General features: G+C 43.1%; 1 protein-coding gene across 1 annotated transcript in view; it reads right to left on the bottom strand.

The window, feature by feature from the left end:
- Positions 1-19518, bottom strand: part of NDRG1 (N-myc downstream regulated 1) — a 135113-nt gene that overhangs the window by 41919 nt on the left and 73676 nt on the right. Inside the window, exon 2 of the mRNA XM_060243201.1 lies at positions 337-415. Within this exon, the coding sequence (XP_060099184.1) occupies positions 337-415 (79 nt within the window). The remainder of the gene's footprint in view (positions 1-336; positions 416-19518) is intronic.

Raw genomic sequence — 19518 nt, 5'->3', positions numbered from 1 at the left:
TAGGCCACGCCCCCCTGAAGTAGCCAATCCTCCAAGGGCTTAGAGGGCTCTTAGTATAGGGCCTACTGGAAGCTCCAGGAGGATTGTCTACATCAGGGGCTGCTACAAAAAGAGCTCTGCGCAAACAACATTGTTTTGGGTAAATTATGACAAGTGATCATCACTCCCCCTTGCCTGGTTCACTGCCCTGCTCATTACTACTACTTCCAAGTAAGACAGCATGGTGCATTAGGCTACTAGCATCTCAACAGAGGACCGAAAGACCTTCCTGAGTCATGAGATCCTAATCTAGACCCAATTAAGAAGCACAGAGCATGGCCACTCAGTTCCGCTTACCTCATCTTTCTCTACCAGAGGTTTCACTTCTGCAATATGTGCGTCTTGAACTTCCACCGACATTGTCAGTAGTTGGTACCTAAATAAAGAAGTCAATAATATTAACTGCAACTAATTTTTACAACACAAAAAAACCTGCATTTCTATATTTGAGCAATCATGCGCTCTATACAAAGCTGGGGATAGTTTGAAAGTTAGCAAATTTCGGATCATGTGCTTTGATACATAATTTACAAGGGGAACTATGAAACCTCAATGTCAATACACAATAGATTTACTGTTTAGGAAATACTGAGAATATGTTTGGATAGAATTTAGGGGTGGGGAGTATATTCGATTTACTAGGGATGGGTACAGACTGGGAAAACATTGGTTTGAGGTTCGCATACTGGGTGGCCCAAAGTGAACCCCCAATCAAAGCCTGCCTGAACTGAAAAGCACGCATGTCACTTCTGGTGGCTTCACATGCCGACTCAGCATGATGCAGGGAGTGGTGCTTGACACCGCCCGGAAGTGGCGTGCATGCATGGGAGGAGGGGCTGAACACCTGAACCACGCAGAAGCTTGAAGATGATGATATTGGATTTATATCCCGCCCTCCACGCCGAAGAGCGGCTCACAATCTCCTTTATCTCCCTCCCCCACAACAGACACCCCGTGAGGTGGGTGGGGCTGAGAGAGCTCTCACAGCAGCTGCCCTTTCAAGGACAACCTCTGCCAGAGCTATGGCTGACCCAAGGCCATTCCAGCAGGTGCAAATAGAGGAGTGGGGAATCAAACCTGGTTCTCCCAGATAAGAGTTCACATACTTAACCACTACACCAAACTGGCTTGGTGAGTGTTTGGGTTAAGGCTCCTTCCCAAACCTCAGTCTGGGGTTTGTGAACTGCAGTCTGGGGTTCAGGTCCTTGCCCATCCCTAATATTTATACATAAGGTTGCCACTCTCTAGGTGGAGCCTGGAGATCTCATAGAATTATAACAGAAATCAGTTCTCTGGAGAAAATGGCTGATTTGGAGGCTTTATTCTATGGCACTGGATCCTGCTGAGGTCTTTCTCTTTCCCAAATGCCATTTTTTCCAGGCTCCACCCCCTAAATCTCTATGAATTGCTTAACCCAGAGTTGTGAGCTACTGGCATTAAATTTGTGAGCTACTGCATAAATTATTGTGCTCTGGGGCCATCCTTCCTGAGCTAGGACAAAAATGTGTGAGCTGGAGGCTAAAAATATGTGAGCCAGCTCACGCTAACTCAGCTTAGAGGGAACACTGAGGTAACCCTATTTATGCAATCAAAATTCATTCACCAGAACTCTACCCAACAACATGCATGAACTGGACCTAACTCACTGCAATACTGTTCATCTCAAGCATCTCGCTTCCAAATATGCTGAACAAACAGAAAAGCCAATATTGTTCTCTGAGCATGGGGGACTTCATGAAGTCTAGGCAAAGCATTTTAATTCCTACAGGAACATCTATACGGAAGTGGCAAAACAGATGATATGTATAACTGATCTCATGGGTACCTAAACGGCTCAGGGCCCATATTTTAGGAGAAAAGTTTCCAATCTCATATGATGACCCTCTACTATTTTGAGGAACAAATTTATACCTAACCAATTTCTGCAAGCTTGATGGATCTGTAAAGTTTCCTCATTGCTTTCTCACGAAAGCAAACTGTTTTCACAGTACTGTAACTTTTGGTTAGCTCAACTGCAAAACCATGACAGCTGGTTCGTAAATAATTTGAAAATTATTTCCATCATCAGGGCAAAATACAAAGTTCATTGCAACGACTGCCATCATCAAATTAACTTTTTTAGAGCCAAACAAGGTTTTCTTCCTCACCCCTGCCAATTTACTATGTTAGAGGTCACAAGGTCTTTTAACACAACAGGCTGCTTATGTACAAACAGCAGGCTCCTACCAACTTCAGTCTCATTAAATATAACTCCAGACAATTTAGTTAAGGATTAAGGTTCAACATTGATGCACTTATTAGAAGAATTAAGACACTTTAATAGCAATGCAACGTTCTTAAAAAAATTTGATCACAGGTTTCCCAAGGTGGAATGGGGAAAAACAACAACAAAGCACACTAAAAGCCTACCACAGTCTCTGTGTGAGTGCGTGTGGGGGAGAACTCGCCCCTAGTATTACAGTGTGGCCCAGTACCACTTATCAGTGATGTGAGTGTAGAACATTTTCCAGAAAGTTTCTGGATGCTGTATTTTTCCATGGAAAATCTTCTGCTCCACTTATGCAAATAGAATCTGTTTATCTATAGTTTTCAGGGCCGTTTGTGCTGTAGAGCAAGGGTGGCAAACATGCAGCCCGAGTGCCAAATGAGGTCCCCGGAAGGCTTCTATCAGGTACCCGAGCAACTGGCTCTACTTCCTTCTCCCTCTCTTGCTTCCTTATGCATCTCAACTTGCTTTGCGAGGCTTGCTAAATTGCACAGGAGTTGCAGAGCAAAACCTTGGTTTTCCCCATTGGTTGAGGCTCCTCTCCCACCTGGTCCCTTGGGAAAGGAGCCAGAGCTTCCTTTGCCCAGTTCCCTGAATCCCATGGGAGAGATTCAAAGAAACACCTTTAAGATCAATGAGTGCTAATGTTTAAGCATGTTTTATTTAAAGTTTGGGGTTTGTTTGTTTTTTTTTAAAACCTTTAGTTGTGTTTGTCTGTGTCCTTTACAAAGTTTATATCTCTGCTGCCTAATCTTAAATAGGTATACACATGGGCCGGCCCAACGAGGTCTCATTTATGTCAGAGCCAGCCCTCATAACAATTGAATTCGACACCCCATGGTTCAGGTTTGTACATTGTGTAATTGCCTTCTTTTGCCAACATTCTTTGCATTTGGAACTGAAATATTTCTACTGACAGTTCTCCAGAAATCTTGTATCATTGCTACTAATACAGTTCACAGTGTTTGGTCATGAACATCCTTACACTTACAAGGGCACAGAGTTAGGGTCGCAAACCATCTTAAATCCTTTATCTCCACCTCATCCTTCGCAGAAATCACTTCCTTCCTCTCTTTGCCACATGTAGCACAGCAAGATAAGGCAATTGCCAAGTCTGTAAATCCATCTCCCCAGTTCTCTGCGGCTTCAATTATCACAGTTAACAGTGTGAGTATATACATCCCTCAGCTATTGCTGAATCCTACCCAAAGATTCAGCTTCTCAAACCTAGCCTACCTCTTTTGCATCTAGGGTTTCACAGGAATTTTGAGAATGAAAAGAGAAATAGTTGTAAAGTGGTCAGCGAACCAACAGACAAGTGCCATCCTTTCAACAAACCAGTGAAGCGCCACAGCTGAAGAGATGACATCTTCACAACGTAACAATGAATAGTGCATGGACAATCAATTTAGGCTATGTCTCTGTACAAAAGGCTCACAACACTGTTGTCCATTCTTCCATTTTATCCTTATCTCACAAGCTGTAGGTTAGGCTGTGAGATAGCGGCCCAAGGTCACCCAGTAAGCTTCCATGACAAAAGAGGGGATTTTGAACCCAGATTTCCAGAATCCTAGTTGAGTGCACTAACCACTATACCACACTGGTATCAGTCATCTCTAATCATTAAAACTCAGAGGGTTCTGATTAGCCATGACACTCAGATTTTCTTCTAGTAACTTTGCCTCTTATTCAACCTGGTTTGTCTGGAGTTTGTTATTGTAAATTGCCTCAAACATTTATTTCTATTTGAAAGTTCCCAACCAAGACACTCATTTTAATGGACTTCATACTGTCATATGAAAATTTTAAATATCAAGTGATCCATTAGAATCCAGAACCAGTCTGTTCTCAAAGACCAAACCAGATGGCTTTATGTTGTTTTCATTATGTAAGTTATTTGCTTTTTTTAAAAAACAAACACACACACTATAACACATTCTTTCCTGTATGCTTGATGTTATGAAAAAGATACTCTGCTTGTGAAAGGTTAGGAAACCTGGGCCTTGGTTATACATCCAGTCTCCAAGTTTTACACGGCAGTCACTTGGATCACTGTTCTTGTTCATTGATAATCTAAATCCACTTGCCCCTGCCTCAGTAGTGTAATGTCAAAGTGAAGCAATGAAAACAATTCAAAATGCCTCAATTTGTTAAGTGCCTATATCATCACATGGAGCAGAAGGGGAGCAGAGATTATTAAACTCATGCCACTGATACCATGTTACTTCATCCAGCCATGGACATACAGCCTCCAGTATTGCACACACAGTGCAAGTTGTATATCAATTAAGCTATCACATAGTCACGGTTTCTGGCAAATACAGGAAATTTTCTTCTGTAGTCAGGTTCACCCAATTTATGTTTAGTAAAAGAAATAGGATTGCCAAGTCCAAATCAAGAAATATCTGGGGACTTTGGGGATGGAGCCAGGAGACTTTGGGGCTGGAACCAGGAGACATTGGGGGTGGAGCCAGGGGCAAGGTTGTAACAAGCATAACTGAACTCCAATGGGAGTTCTGGCAGCCATCACATTGAAAAAGACCGCACAGCTTTTAAATGCCTTCCCTCCTCTGGAAATAATGAAGGATAGGGGCACCTTCTTTTGGGGCTCATAGAATTGGACCACCTGGTCCAATCCTTTTGAAACCTGCAGGGTATTTTGGAGAGAGGCACTGGACGCTCTGCTACAAATTTGGTGTCTCTACCTCAAAAAACAGCTCTCCCAGAGCCCCAGATACTTGCAGATCAATTCTCCATTATACCCTATGGGAACTGGTCTCCACAGGGAATAATGGAGTGCCCAGCAGATATTCCCCCCCCCCCCCGCTTTCTGATGACCCTGAAGCGGAGGAAGGGCCTCCAAACTGGGGGGGTCCCCTGCCCCCATCTGGGGATTGTGTATCACAAAAAAAGAGAATCACGGCCAAAAAAGGAAACTAAAGCACCACTACCGTGAAATCCAGCCTCAAACTGTCAACAAATCACAAAATTAAACGATATTCTCTCTCTCGGCTAATTATGAAATATCCAAACATGAATTCTTAAACAATACCAAAATGCCAGTCCCACTTTTTTTCGTCAATAGAAGTGAAATTGATCATGATCACTCTGAGTAAAATAGATGGCGTTCTCACCCAGGGTTTGAAAATTCTTAATGAGGAGTTTGAAGAAGCTAAGGTAAAACGGGGAAATAGTACAGACCTGTTGCTGCTTATGGACGGCTGGCTGAACAGCCCTATGAACCGTGCGCTGTACGGATTCCAGATTACTGAACGTGCTGAACATTTGTCAATTTCACTGGATGTTTCCCAAAGGAGCCACCACTTCTATTGATGAAAAAAAGCGTGACTGGCATTCTGGTGCAACCGTTCTTTATTGTATAAGAATTCATGTTGTTTGGATATTTAATATACAAGACTTTTCTAATATCGTTTAACTTTGTGATTTGTTGACAGTTTGCAGCTGGATATCAGGGTAGCGGTGCTTTTGTTTCCTTACCCACCTGGGGATTGGCAACCATAAAAAGAAATTATCTCTTACGATAGGCACATAATGGTCCCAAGACAGAAGCCTGCCTCATACACACAATCAACTGAAACAGGTCTTAAACTTCTGCTGAAGAAATAAATGTTAAAGGAGAAATACATTCCTTCGGGAGGAATTCCAAGAGTTCTTCAGTGAAGAATTCTGTGCTTAGTCAACATTTTCCATTTAGAGAACTGGTCATGCTTTAGAGTCCAGATAAGGCTTTTCTCACTGAGGTGATAAGTTTGTTTGAACTTTTCCACACCAAAGACTGCAGCTTTGGGCTCATATAATTGAATGCCTCTTCTATTTAAATCCCCTAAACACACAATGAAATCATGCTACAGTTCTTACCTCTAACAGAGCTTTCTATCTGCAGGACATTTTTTTTCTAATGGAGAAGTATCCAATCACATGAGCTCCCTCTCACAACCCAGCTACATTGTCATGATGGTAGAAATGTTACATTACGCTACAAGTGGTGTATCAAATTCTGTAATAGATATTTGAACAGGTCAACGCCTCCAGTTCTAACAGGTGGGATATAACATGGGATATTTTGGATTAGGCAAGCCTGGTATGTGCTACCCTATATGCCTAGCCAAGAAGCCTTCCTAAGGCCCTATCCTGCCATGGTTCTTGTGCTTTTAATTAACATAACTTGCTTTGTATTAATATAACTTGCTGTATAAGTAATCCAGACATATGCAAACCCCCTAGGGAGGCTGGATGGTCAGTGAAGGGAAGACAGCACAGCAGTAATTTGCTTCTCCACCGCCCCCCCCCCCTCCATGCTATTATTTAATACAGGTGGTGATGACCATCAACTTTGTGAGCATGTTAAGAATTTCAATCCAGTAGTAAAGCCGAAACAACTGGACACCAGTCTAAGTCTGTCCAACAGTTAAGCTTGTGGAGCTAACATATAAGCCTAGAGCTATAACTGCAGCTATAGCTCTAGGTCAAGGGTGTCAAGCTCATTTGTTAGGAGGGCTGGATCTGACATAAATGAGACCTTGCTAAGCCACGTATGTCATAACATGTAATCTCAGGTAGTGCAGATATAACCTTTATAAAGGACACAGACAAACACAATTTAAAAAAAAAACAAACTTAAAATGTGTTTAAAAGACTATCACTATTGCAATATTTTGTTTCCTTAAAAGTCTCTGTTAACTGACACCTCTTGCTCTGAATTACTGCACCAAAATCTGGAGACAATGTCTGTGCTGTAGCAATTTTGAGTGTGCTGTTCAGGTGTTGTTCAGGTGTGTGTCTGTAAGTTGCAAACCTCGTTTGATTTATTGACATTCATTATAGAAATATCATGGTCAATGCTTTGAGCCTAAGACCCACAGGAAAACAAGAAATGGCTGGGCATTGTGAGCTTTTGTACATAAGTTGCTTCAAGTGCTGGTCAGCCAATGGAAAAAATAGAGGCTTTGCTCTGTAACTACTGTGCAACTGAGCAAGTCGGCCAAAGCAACTGTGATGCAGAAGGAAGCAAGAGAGAGAAGGAAGCAAACAACAAGTTGCTCAAGGACCTCATCTGGCTCATGGGCCACACGTTTGGCACTCCTGCTCTGGATGTATTGTATGTCTGTCTATTGAAATCATTCATCATATTTTCATATTAGCATGTGGTTATCATCAACAGTCAATACAGACTACTCTGAAACACAGATGACATTTTTATGGAGCAGCTAATCATACAGCAACAGCAGCATTCTTCCCCCATCCCAAAGGTTATTTTAGGACAGGCATAGGCAATAATGTGCAAGGGACTAAGTGATCTGCCTTCTGAAATCCAGCATAAGCAGCATCCTGCATGGTTTGAAAAGCAAAATCACCCTTGCAAACTCTGACTACTCCAAGTAAAATCATCAAGGTTTTTTTTTATTTGTTTTTTTTTTTTGTGATGGTGCTCACTGGTACTGAATACTGCCGTTTCTTGGAGCTCTCCTAAGTACTGAGGTCGGAACTGCTGGAAATCAGCTCAACCTTATATACGAGTAACGGCACCTCTTTTTTGACATAAAAAGAACTGGTTGTTGTTGCTGACGGCTTAGAAGTCTACCGCTACACTTCATTCTTTCTCTTCTAGTATAACGCTCAGCTACAATCTTTGAGCCCTGACCTAGATAGGCCTAGCTAGTACTCGGAGGGGAGACCGCCAAAGGAGATCAATGTTGCTGCACAGAGGCAGGCAGTGGCAATACCACCTCCGCTTTTCTCTTGCCTTGAGAACCCCACCAAAGGTCACCATGTGTCAGCTGTGACTTGATGGCACTTTGCACCTCTACCATGTCCTTTGAGACTTTTACACTGAGCGAGGAGCATCTTGTTTTATCTCGCTCTACTTCAACTCAGTTGACGTCTTTTATCTATACCGCTATGAATTATTCATTCAAGAATCAATGCAGAGATCTTCAATATTTAAAAATTTCTATATTCAATCGCACTAAGGTAGCTGCACCTCTCCCTTCAGATTGTACAGGTGAGTAAAAGCTTTGCTTCCCATGTAACAGAAGGGACAGCACCTGTTCTTTACCGTTTATTCACACAGTTCAATTAAATATTGCTTTTCTGCCAAGCCTACAGCAGGCAACGTTTCTCAGCTCATGCAAATTTTCCAGGAAAAAAATTCAAAAAGGATTGCTGCAGTGCGTTTGAGACCAACAGACTTCTTACAGCATACGCTTTCATACGTCTTGTGCTCTAATCAAGAAGAGCAGAGTGCCATAACAGAGGTTACTTTTTTAAAGTGTCAACGCTTTAATCTGCAGCTGATAAACAGACTATCCTTCTTGAATTTATCACAGTATCATAAATTCACATGGAATGTATATTTACAGCCCTCTCTTGGTAGCTATTAGGGTCAATTTTGAACACCATTATATGATAACAGTGCAACGGGCCATATTTCTCAGTCAAGAACTGAGCTACCCCTGAGCCTGCTTCGGTGGGGAGGGTGGGATATCAATCCAATGAATGAATACATAAATAAATAAAACTGATTCTGCAGGTTCTCAGATTGGCCAGCCTAGTGACATTCGGTGGTCATCCTGGATGACACACTTAGGAATCAACCGAGGGAACAGAATTGGCTGTCTGCATGCCAATTCCCATCGCAGCCATTTTAGAAGACTGACAGTTCTGTGCTGAAGCATCTAAATCCTCTTAGTGACACGATGGCACCAAGCATTTGCATTCATCTACTAGCGCTTCTCTGTGCCAGTGTTCCCCAGCATCCCCCTTGCCTTTGTAATCATGACCTAGATATGTGCTCCTGCACTTAAGACAAAGGTCCTCTTCAGGCCAAGCTTTTTCATATAATTTATTAGCTTATCATCACAGTTATTTTTCTTTGAGCAAGGCAATGGTCTCCAGTTCCTCATATTTTTCTATTCCCCCTCCCCCTTAAGCTTATGGATCAATTGCAGTCTCCTAGATCGCATTTAACAGTCACCTATTAACCCAGTTCTCTGCTTCTATAATGTCTAGAAAGAAATTCACTAGCACATAAACAGGATTAGATTTCCTGGCACTGTGGGGCTAAAGGAAGACAAGGAGTGAAAAGACAGCCGCTGTAAATTCACAGGCATCAAATATCTAGCGATGAAATTTTGTATTCAGGTTTCTCACTCATGCAATAACACAGCTGGTCTGTACAGCTTGTAACTGAGCACTCAGCTGATAACACTAGTCTTTCATGTGAGTAACACCTTTCCGAGCTCTGTGTCTTCTATGTTATGGACACATAAGGGACAGAACAAAGGTACCAGCTTCAGTACACATACTGACAAAAAACAACAACAACCCTCCAGGATTCCACACTGATTCTAAGTAGTATTGAAGAGTATTTTTTACTGTGCTATGGCCACAGAGAAATGCAATTCTTGTTATTCTTCCCCAGATGTTGGCTACTTTGAAAATGAACCGCCCTGAATAAGAATCATCATGTATAATTAAAACTTGCAGGAATAACTATGTTCCTGATTGTGTTTGGTTTGCTGCCATTTTCTCAGCCAGTTTGGTGTAGTGGTTAAGTGTGCTGACTCTTATCTGGGAGAACTGGGTTGGATTTCCCACTCCTCTACTTGCAGCTACTGGAATGGCCTTGGGTCAGTCATAGCTCTATCAGTTGTTCTTGAAAGGACAGCTGCTGTAAGAGCTCTCTCAGCCCCACCTACCTCACAGGGTGTCTTGTTGGGGGCATGGGGAGAAGGTAAAGGATATTGTGACCTCTCTGAGATGCTGAAATTCAGAGCACAGGGCGGGATATAAATCTAAATTCAGTATCTTCTCATTAGCAACAGCAAGCCAAACCCAACACAGCAATCCGCTGTGCAAAACTGCAGATTTTAAAAATTTTTGTAGTATAGTCCACCACCCTTACTGTAGCAGAAGTGTTTTCCCTCTTTCAAATTCTGCAGAGAATGATACTGCCAGCCAATGCCAAAGCTGATTAACCCAGATTTTAGTTCAGCCACACTGACATACAAAGCAATATTTGGGAAGCGCATTTCACTTTGCTTTAAGCATTATATGCATTTTAGATTTACTCAGTGCCGCCTTCCCACGAGGCCACATTTTCATGCTTGTAACCTGACAGCCTAGTAAATGTAGGTCCGGCTTCATTCTGCTCTACATAGCTCAGCCTTGCCTGTCATTTGTATTCTGGGGTTGCGTGGTGGAGGGCCAAGGTCATTAGGTATGAAAGGGGGTCACTGACCTTCACAGCTGCAGCAAATCTGAAAGTTAATATCTCCATGCAGCAATGGAATTAATTCTCGTGTACCAAAACCACAGGAACTAGATGGAAAGCCTTGGATTTTGTGTTTGGTATGCTGTTTCCCTTCCTGACTTGGGAAACGCAAACTAGCACATTCTCATCAGTTCTTGGAACTGGGCCAGGTTGGGCCAGGACGGCCTTGGCTTGTATTTGTAAGGGAGACCACCAAGGAAACCCAGGTCCACAACATAGAGGCAGGCAATGGAACACCACCTCTGAACGTCTCTTGCCTTGAAAACCACACATCAGCTGTGACTTGACAGTAAAAAAAAGCCCTTTCCCTATATTTGTTTAACTGCAAGCAGTAACAAGAAGCTTAATCATGTGTTATAAAAGCTCAGTCATTGTTTTAGATTGTCATATTTTGAGCATATAAACTCCTTAAAGAAGCAGCAGCAGCAAAGATGCACTGCACTCATATAGAAACTGAACTTTAAAACTTACTTGCAGATTAGATGTATTCCTAAATTTGGGGCCAGTGTCTCACACACACTCAACATAACCCACCTCACGGGGTTGTTGTGTGGATAAAATGGAAGACAGAAGAACAATGTAAGCTGCTTTGGGTTCTCGTTTGGAGGAAAGGTGGGGTATAAATAGAGCAAATAAATAAAATCATTGAAACAACATCATGCTATTTTTACTGTCACCAGAAGCTGTTCAAATGCATTTATCAGAACCAACATTAGCTACAAAATGGTATAGTCACGTGCGTGTTCGCAAGTTGTAACTTTGCAATCAGTAAAATACTTAGTATGGTTGGTGAATGCTGCACAAGTGCTATGTGCACTACCTGGCACATCTCCACTTGTGCTCTTGCACAACAAATATGCAAATGCTTCATTTAGAATTCTAATTCTAACTCTAAAACTAATTCGCTCCTCCAAGAAACTGCAGATACTTGTAAGCCAGGGGTTAGCAAAAAGCTGGGCAGAAGGGGGTGAGGGGGAAGAATTAGGTGCATCGCTTAAGGTAGCACCCATTCTGGATGGGGTTGTGCTCCCCTTGAAGCTAAGGTTCTCAAGACTGGGGGTGCTTAGTCCCAAGCCTCCTTCAGGATAAGCAGTTGGCAGCTGTGACCAAGAGTGCCTTTGACCAGCTTTGACTGGTTAGCCAGCTACAGCCCTTCTGGGACAGTAAAGATCTGGCCACTGTGATGCACACATTACTGCAATGCACTCTACAGGGGGCTGCCCTTGAAAAGTGTTCAGAAACTTCAATGGGTACAGAACACTGCTGGCCAGGGTGCTGACTGGAGTTGGTTGTAGGGGCCACATAACCAGCCCTGGCCCACCTATACTGGCTTCTAATCGGTGTACAATTCAAGATGCTGGTCTTGACCTTAAAGTCTCATAGTGTTTGGGATCAAACTATCTGAAGGACCACCTAATCCCTTACAAACCTGCCCAACCATTACAATAATCTTTGGAGGTCTCAACCTTCTGAGATTAGGTGGTTAGCAACCTGGGAGAGGGCCTTCTGCATCAAGACACCAAAGCTCTGGAACTCTCTCCCCAGGAAGATCCGCCTGTCCCTTTCTGCTGCCATCTTTCACAAGTAGGTGAAGACTTTGTTTGGCATTCCCCTAATCCCTCCTTCTTAACCAACGTTTTCCTGTTTCACATGTATTTTAGCCATTATGTATATATATTAACTCTTTGTTTTTAAGTCTTTCAAAAGTTGCTTGAAAGATGTACATTTGGGAGGGGGCTGATTTTAATGGCTTTACAAAATGCAATCTTATCTTGCATGTTTTAAAATGTTAGCTGCCTTAGTGGCCCTTGTTAAGGGCAGAAAGGAGGGATGCAGACCTTGTAAATTAAAAGCAATAGTCATCTGCAGGGGTCATCTTGTAGAAAAATAGGTGGTGGAGTTCATCCAGGGATTGCTATGCAGCTGGACCTACTATTCATTGGACAAGGTAGGTAGGGGGGAGGGGGAGCCGTCAGAAAGGTTCAGGAGCTGTGGTCCTGTGAGCTCCTGCTGAATTCAAGGCCTGGTCGTCTGAGCCACCAGCCCCTCTGTCCTTTCCCCCCTTAAGTAGCTAAAGACCGGAATTGGTCGGAGCTTCAAAGTAAGCGGCAGGAACCAAAGGGTAGCCAGATTCTGCCCTGCCTTAATCCCCAAGGGTCTGCCCTACCAGCTAGTGCTGACTGCGTTTGTGGCTACGCTAGCCATTATGCACATCCACTGGCCGCTTGGAGATGTCACCCCACCAATTGATGTCATCATACTGGGGGCACACATGCCCCTGCTCCCCCCCCCCACCCCGCAGAAACATTTCTGGCTATGGGGCTGGTCCAGGCTCTGCCTAGACTGTACAAGGAGAACCACCAAACAGTCACAGAAACAACTGTGACTCATTGCCGATGTTTAATTTGTACTGGGGGGAGGGGACTGCTGGGATGCGTGCATGTCACTTGTAAGCCATTTTGATTCCCTCAGCTTTAAAAAAAAAAGAATTAAAAAAATCTAAGGTGAAAACTGCACCAGTACAAGAACACTGTGGAATTAAAAAAAAAAAAGAAGTGCTAGAGTTATAATGGTGGGGACAGAGAAGCGATCAAGACTCTCCTTGCCAATACAATCAGCAACACTGTTATCACTGTGCAATTTTATCACAGAGTGTATGAAACTCCTTCAGGTATCTTGGTTACAAGTGCAGGATTACAAGGTTTTAGAACAAATAATCAACATGAGCCACAAAGTGCCAAGACCTATAGTTCAAAAGGACAATGCTTAGCTTGTACAGAGACATGTGTTGGCGGAGCAGCAGCAAATACACTATAAAAGAAATCTGCCACATCAGTCTGTTATCCGAAAACAACAGCAAAGGTCAGCAACCGTGATGCTGACTTGTGTCTAGTGCCCCACATAATGGAAGATGTGTGGGTTTCCCTCATGTGCCTCTTCCCTGAAGAGTCTTTAGACCTAGCCCAATCTTTGTCCCCTTCTGCCCTACAGTTCCCCCAACCCATGATGTTGTTTGTGTTGGATACTGTAACTCTGCATGCAAGAAGATCTGGGAGGGAAAGGTTAAGACATGGGTGTCAAACTCATTTGTTATGAGGGCCGGATCTGACATAAACGAGATGTTGTTGGGCTGAGTCATGTTATGCCGGGCTGTGTGTGTGTACCTATTTAAAATTAGGTAGCAGAGATATAAACTTTATAAAGGACACAGACAAACACAATTAAAGTTTTTAAAAACTTAAAATAAAACATGCTTAAAACATTAGCACTTATTGGTCTTAAATTTCCTTTCTTTGTATCTCTCCCATGGGATCCAAGGAACTGGGCAAAGGAAGCTCTGGCTCTTTCCTTCCTTCCTCAGAGGACCAGGAGCAAAGGAGCCTCAGACAATAGAAGGAAGAGAGGCTTGGCTCAGTAGTTCTGCTGTGCAATTGAGAGAGACTGACAAAGCAAGCTTTAAGAACATAAGAACATAAGAGAAGCCATGTTAGATCAGGCCAATGGCCCATCCAGTCCAACATTCTGTGTCACACAGCGGCCAAATATATATATATATATATATATATACACACACACACACACACACACACACACACACTGTGGCTAATAGCCACTGATGGACCTCTGCTCCATATTTTTATCTAACCCCTTCTTGAAGGTGGCTATGCTTGTGGACGCCACCACCTCCTGTGGCAGTGAATTCCACATGTTAATCACCCTTTGGGTGAAGAAGTACTTCCTTTTATCCGTTTTAACCTGTCTGCTCAGCAATTTCATCGAATGCCCACGAATTCTTGTATTGTGAGAAAGGGAGAAAAGTACTTCTTTCTCTGCTTTCTCCATCCCATGCATTATCTTGTAAACTTCTATCATGTCACCCCTCAGTCGACGTTTCTCCAAGCTAAAGAGCCCTAAGCGTTTCAACCTTTCTTCATAGGGAAGGTGTTCCAGCCCTTTAATCATTTTAGTTGCCCTTTTCTGAACTTTCTCCAATGCTATAATATCCTTTTTGAGGTGCGGCGACCAGAACTGCACACAGTACTCCAAATGAGACCGCACCATCGATTTATACAGAGGCATTATGATACTGGCTGATTTGTTTTCAATTCCCTTCCTAATAATTCCCAGCATGGCGTTGGCCTTTTTTATTGCAAACGCACACTGTCTTGACATTTTCAGTGAATTATCTACCATGACCCCAAGATCTCTCTCTTGGTCTGTCTCTGCCAGTTCACACCCCATCAACTTGTATTTGTAGCTGGGATTCTTGGCCCCAATGTGCATTACTTTGCACTTGGCCACATTGAACCGCATCTGCCACGTTGACGCCCACTCACCCAGCCTCAACAGATCCCTTTGGAGTTCCTCACAATCCTCTCTGGTTCTCACCACCCTGAACAATTTAGTGTCATCCGCAAATTTGGCCACTTCACTGCTCACTCCCAACTCTAAATCATTTATGAACAAGTTAAAGAGGATGGGACCCAGTACCGAGCCCTGCGGCACCCCACTGCTTACCGTCCTCCACTGCGAAGACTGCCCATTTATACTCACTCTCTGCTTCCTATTACTCAGCCAGTTTTTGATCCACAAGAGGACCTGTCCTTTTACTCCATGACTCTCAAGCTTTCTAAGGAGCCTTTGATGAGGAACTTTATCAAAAGCTTTCTGGAAGTCAAGGTAAACAACATCTATCGGGTCTCCTTTGTCCACATGTTTGTTCACCCCCTCAAAGAAATGTAACAGGTTAGTGAGGCAAGATCTTCCCTTGCAGAACCCATGCTGAGTCTTCCTCAATAACCCGTGTTCATCAATGTGCCTACTCATTCTGTCCTTGATAATGGTTTCTACCAACTTTCCCGGTATTGAAGTCAGACTGACTGGCCTGTAATTTCCTGGATCTCCTCTGGAACCCTTTTTAAAGATGGGGGTGACATTTGCTACCTTCCAGTCCTCAGGAACGGAGGCAGATTTCAATGAAAGATTACAGATTTTTGTTAGAAGATCCACAAGTTCAACTTTGAGTTCTTTCAGAACTCTCGGATGTATGCCATCCGGACCCGGTGACTTATTAGTTTTTAATTTGTCTATTAGTTGTAGGACCTCCTCTTTTGTCACCTCAGTCTGACTTTCTCTCCCTCCCTCCTCCTCAAGGGAGGAGCCTCAGCCAATGGAAAAAATAGAGGCTTTGCTCTTTAGCTCCTATGCGATTGAGCAAGCCTGGCAAACAAGCTGTGATGCAGAAGGAAGCAAGAGAGAGGGAGAAGGAAGCAGATGACAGCCAGTTGCTTGGAAGCCTGATAGGAGCCCTCCGAGGGCCTGGTTCAGCCCCCAGGCTGCATGTTTGACACCCCTGGGTCAAGAGAATTCTCACTCAAATAGAGGTTTAGTTGGTCTCAACCTCTCATGGTGTAATTGCTTGCCTTCTCTTTCATCTTATATAGGACCTCTCTTCTTCTCTCTTACCAGTGCTTAGAGCTGTAGCAAGTTAACCTTTTTTTGAAGTTAATCCGTTCACTGTAAGTAAAATGTCCCCTGCATGAATATGTCATGTCAGATGTGCTTCTGTTTTTGCAAGTAAAAGTTCTTTCTCTTGTTATCGTTGGAGTCAGATCATCTTTGTAATCTGTTTGAACAGCATTTTCCCCTTAACCAGGAAACATGGAGGACTGGGGATATTGCATAAAGCTTCTGTGCTTCCAAGGCAATTGATTTTTTTTTTGACATTTAGCCCAATAGTTTGTCCACGAAGTCACGTGACCTTAGAAATTATCTCCCTGGGGTCAAAAGGGACTCCAGGAAAGCAAATGCTGGCAATGCAAGGATTCTTCTGGCAAATCATTGGCTACAGCCCATTTTATCAAGAAAGCAGTGAAGCAGACAGATGTTCCAAAGCCCTGTCTAGTCAAGGGATACTGGATAGAAGTGTTCTTTCTGGACAACTAGATTAGCCATGATATTACATTTAGGTAACAAGGTCTTTGACCCCCATGGTGCCCTTTTGTGAAAGGGCCAGTTCTGCTCACACAATAAGGGATTCACATTTTCCACGGAGCTCCCACTTAAATAGGTCAATTTCAACATCCAGGGACAGCTTTTTTTTGGGGGGGTGGGGGTGGCATGGGATCTGCACAACACTGGGAGAGGCACAAATGATCTATTTTGTAAGCAAAGGCCCACTCATAATTATTTGGATACAGCCTAGTGGCACTAATCCAAAATATATTTTTTTCTGTCAAAACTGTAACCTCTTTCACTAGTATTCTTCTGTACAACTATCCTTGTTGTACAGAGGCCAGTTTGGTGTAGTGGTTAAGTGCGCAGACTCTTATCTGGGAGAACTGGGTTTGATTCCCCACTCCTCCACTTGTAGCTGTTGGAATGGCCTTGGGTTAGCCATAGCTTTCACAGCAGTTGTCCTTGAAAGGGCAGCTTCTGTCAGAGCTCTCTCACTCCCAGCCACCTCACAGGGCGACTGTTGTGGAGGGAGAAGATATAGGCGATTGTAAGCCGCTCTGAGTCTCTGGTTCAGAGACAAGGGTGAGGTATAAATCTGCAGTTGTCTTCTTCTTTACAGAAATTTCCGGCAGCAAATAGGGACTCACCAGTAGGCAATGTCATTGCTATTTTATAGACAGGAACAGAGGCTGTGAGACATTGGCTTACCAAGATTTCCTAGTGCATTTGTGGCTGAAGCAACATTCGAATTCAGGACTTCAACATGTAACTGTGCTCTCAACAACTATGGCACACCAGCTCCTTGGTATACTTTGTAAGATTTTAATAATATTTCCATTAGACATGTGAAAATACTCCTTTATTATCTCCCAGTTCAGACAGTATAGTGTACCACTGATCATTTGTTGCTTTGCAGCAGAGTTTGACTCCAAATTTACTAAGTCAAATGCCACGAAGCAGAACAATCCAACACATTTTGGTAATATTTAACTTTTTTATATAATCACTACCCAATATCTATGGACAGTTATACAAAAGACTACATGAATATCAAAGAAAAGTGTTGTAGTGTTCACCTCAGTGTATGCTTTTGCTTTGTGCTCTTTTAAAAAAAACATTCTTCCCAAAGTCAGTTAATGCAACTAATTCTGATAGAAATTAAGCCAGCCAAGTAGGGCTTGCTGTTTAGGAATAGCTAATAATGCTTACAAGGTTGGCAGACTTCCACCATTCACCCTGGTTGTTTACTACTTTGCCACATGTCAGCTAACTGCACTCATGCTCATTTTTCAGTTCTATACCTTCATGCTCTTTTTTTTAATTCCATGCCTGACCTGAAAATGTGGCCTCCTTTTCAGAGAGGCACTGATTAGCCAATTTAAAAGATCGGAAGAGTCATACATGCTTACAAGCACCGTACAAAGTGATGGAGGTGCAACAACACTGAATTTCAATGTATCCAGATGCAGCTACCGAAGAGTCTTACTATTTCCAGCAGTCGTGAAATGAACATGCCTCCCCCCACTCAAGTTCAGTGGTTTTTTTGTATGTTCTGGATTTAACAAAACCAGTATAAGACCCGCAGGATATGACAGTAACACTCTTCTCCTGCTTCTGGGTCGCCAGTTTGGTGTAGTGGTTAAGTGTGCAGACTCTTAATTGGAAGAACCAGGTTTGATTCCCCACTCCTCCACTTGCAGCTGCTGGAATGGCCTTGGGTTAGCTATAGTTATCACAGGAATTGTCCATGAAAGGGCAGCTGCTCTGAGAGCCCTCTCAGCCCCACCCACCTCCCAGGGTGTCTGTTGTATTATAAACTGCTCTATGTCTCTGATTCAGAGAGAAGGGTGGGGTATCAATCTGCAGTCGTCTTATCTCCAGTGACTGCTACACTGCCTCTGAACGTGGAGGTTCTATTTAACCAGCATGGCTAGCTAATATATGATTGTGTTGTTTTGGCATCTAGAGCAAAGCATTAGTGAAGTGCAGACTCTACAAATTACAAAGATAGTTGCATCTGAGGTTTTTTTTTTCCCCTTTTAAGAAACATACACAAACACAAGATAACACAACGCCCTTTTGTACTGGCGATCATGGCAGATGATACAAACCAAAATTCGAGCAAAGTCCAACGAAAGCATTTAAAGTCAATACAAAAACTCACATCAAGTTTCAAAAGCAAACATTTACAATTCCGCTCTTGACTCGCAGAGCAAACAGCCAATATTTCTGTCTATGCACCATTTTGTAGCAGGAACGCTAGAAACTGGAGGACAAAGTAAGGAAGTATGCTATGTGGAATGCACACTCCTTTATTGCCCACCCTTTTTCTTGAACACCATACTATCACCTACAGTAGTCATTCACTGTTACGCTGTAACAGCAACAGAAGAACCCACATTCACCAAGCAGGAACTGGCTACTGAAATTTGCTGCAACCACAGGAAGCAGTGCTATTTCAAGGCATCCCAACTTGCTAGCAATAACTTCAACTCCTGCTCTGCTGCCTCTATACAGAGAGGCATCTACCTCCCTGTTCCAAGCCCAGTCCCACTTGTTTTTTTTCCCTACAGTTGTTCCAGTTGTTTCTACTGTTTTCCCAATGGGGTGGAGACCTGGAGAATTTGCAACCCATAAAGGGACTGTTAATAATTTCTTTGCTGAGCTAGTCTCTATACAGAGAGGCATCTACCTCCCTGTTCCAAACCCAGTCAGAGTTGTTGTTTTTCTACAGTGCTCCAGTTGTTTCTACCGTTTTCCCCAATGGGGTGGAGACCTGTAGAATTTGCAACTCATAAAGAGACTGTTAATAATTTCTTTGCTGAGCTAGTCCCCTCCCAAGTGTTAGCATTCCAGCCTGTTTTTGCTCTCCGTTTTACATGTGGAGGACAGGAATCAAGCATCAACAATCGCTTTACAAGGAGGTGGGCTGCGCAAGGCAGAAAGTATTTCTTTTGGGAAC

Source organism: Heteronotia binoei, chromosome 7 (assembly GCF_032191835.1).
Source record: "Heteronotia binoei isolate CCM8104 ecotype False Entrance Well chromosome 7, APGP_CSIRO_Hbin_v1, whole genome shotgun sequence".
In the NCBI taxonomy this organism is placed as follows: domain Eukaryota; kingdom Metazoa; phylum Chordata; class Lepidosauria; order Squamata; family Gekkonidae; genus Heteronotia; species Heteronotia binoei.
Note: the sequence above shows the minus strand (reverse complement) of the source record. Positions and strands in the feature narration are given on the sequence as shown.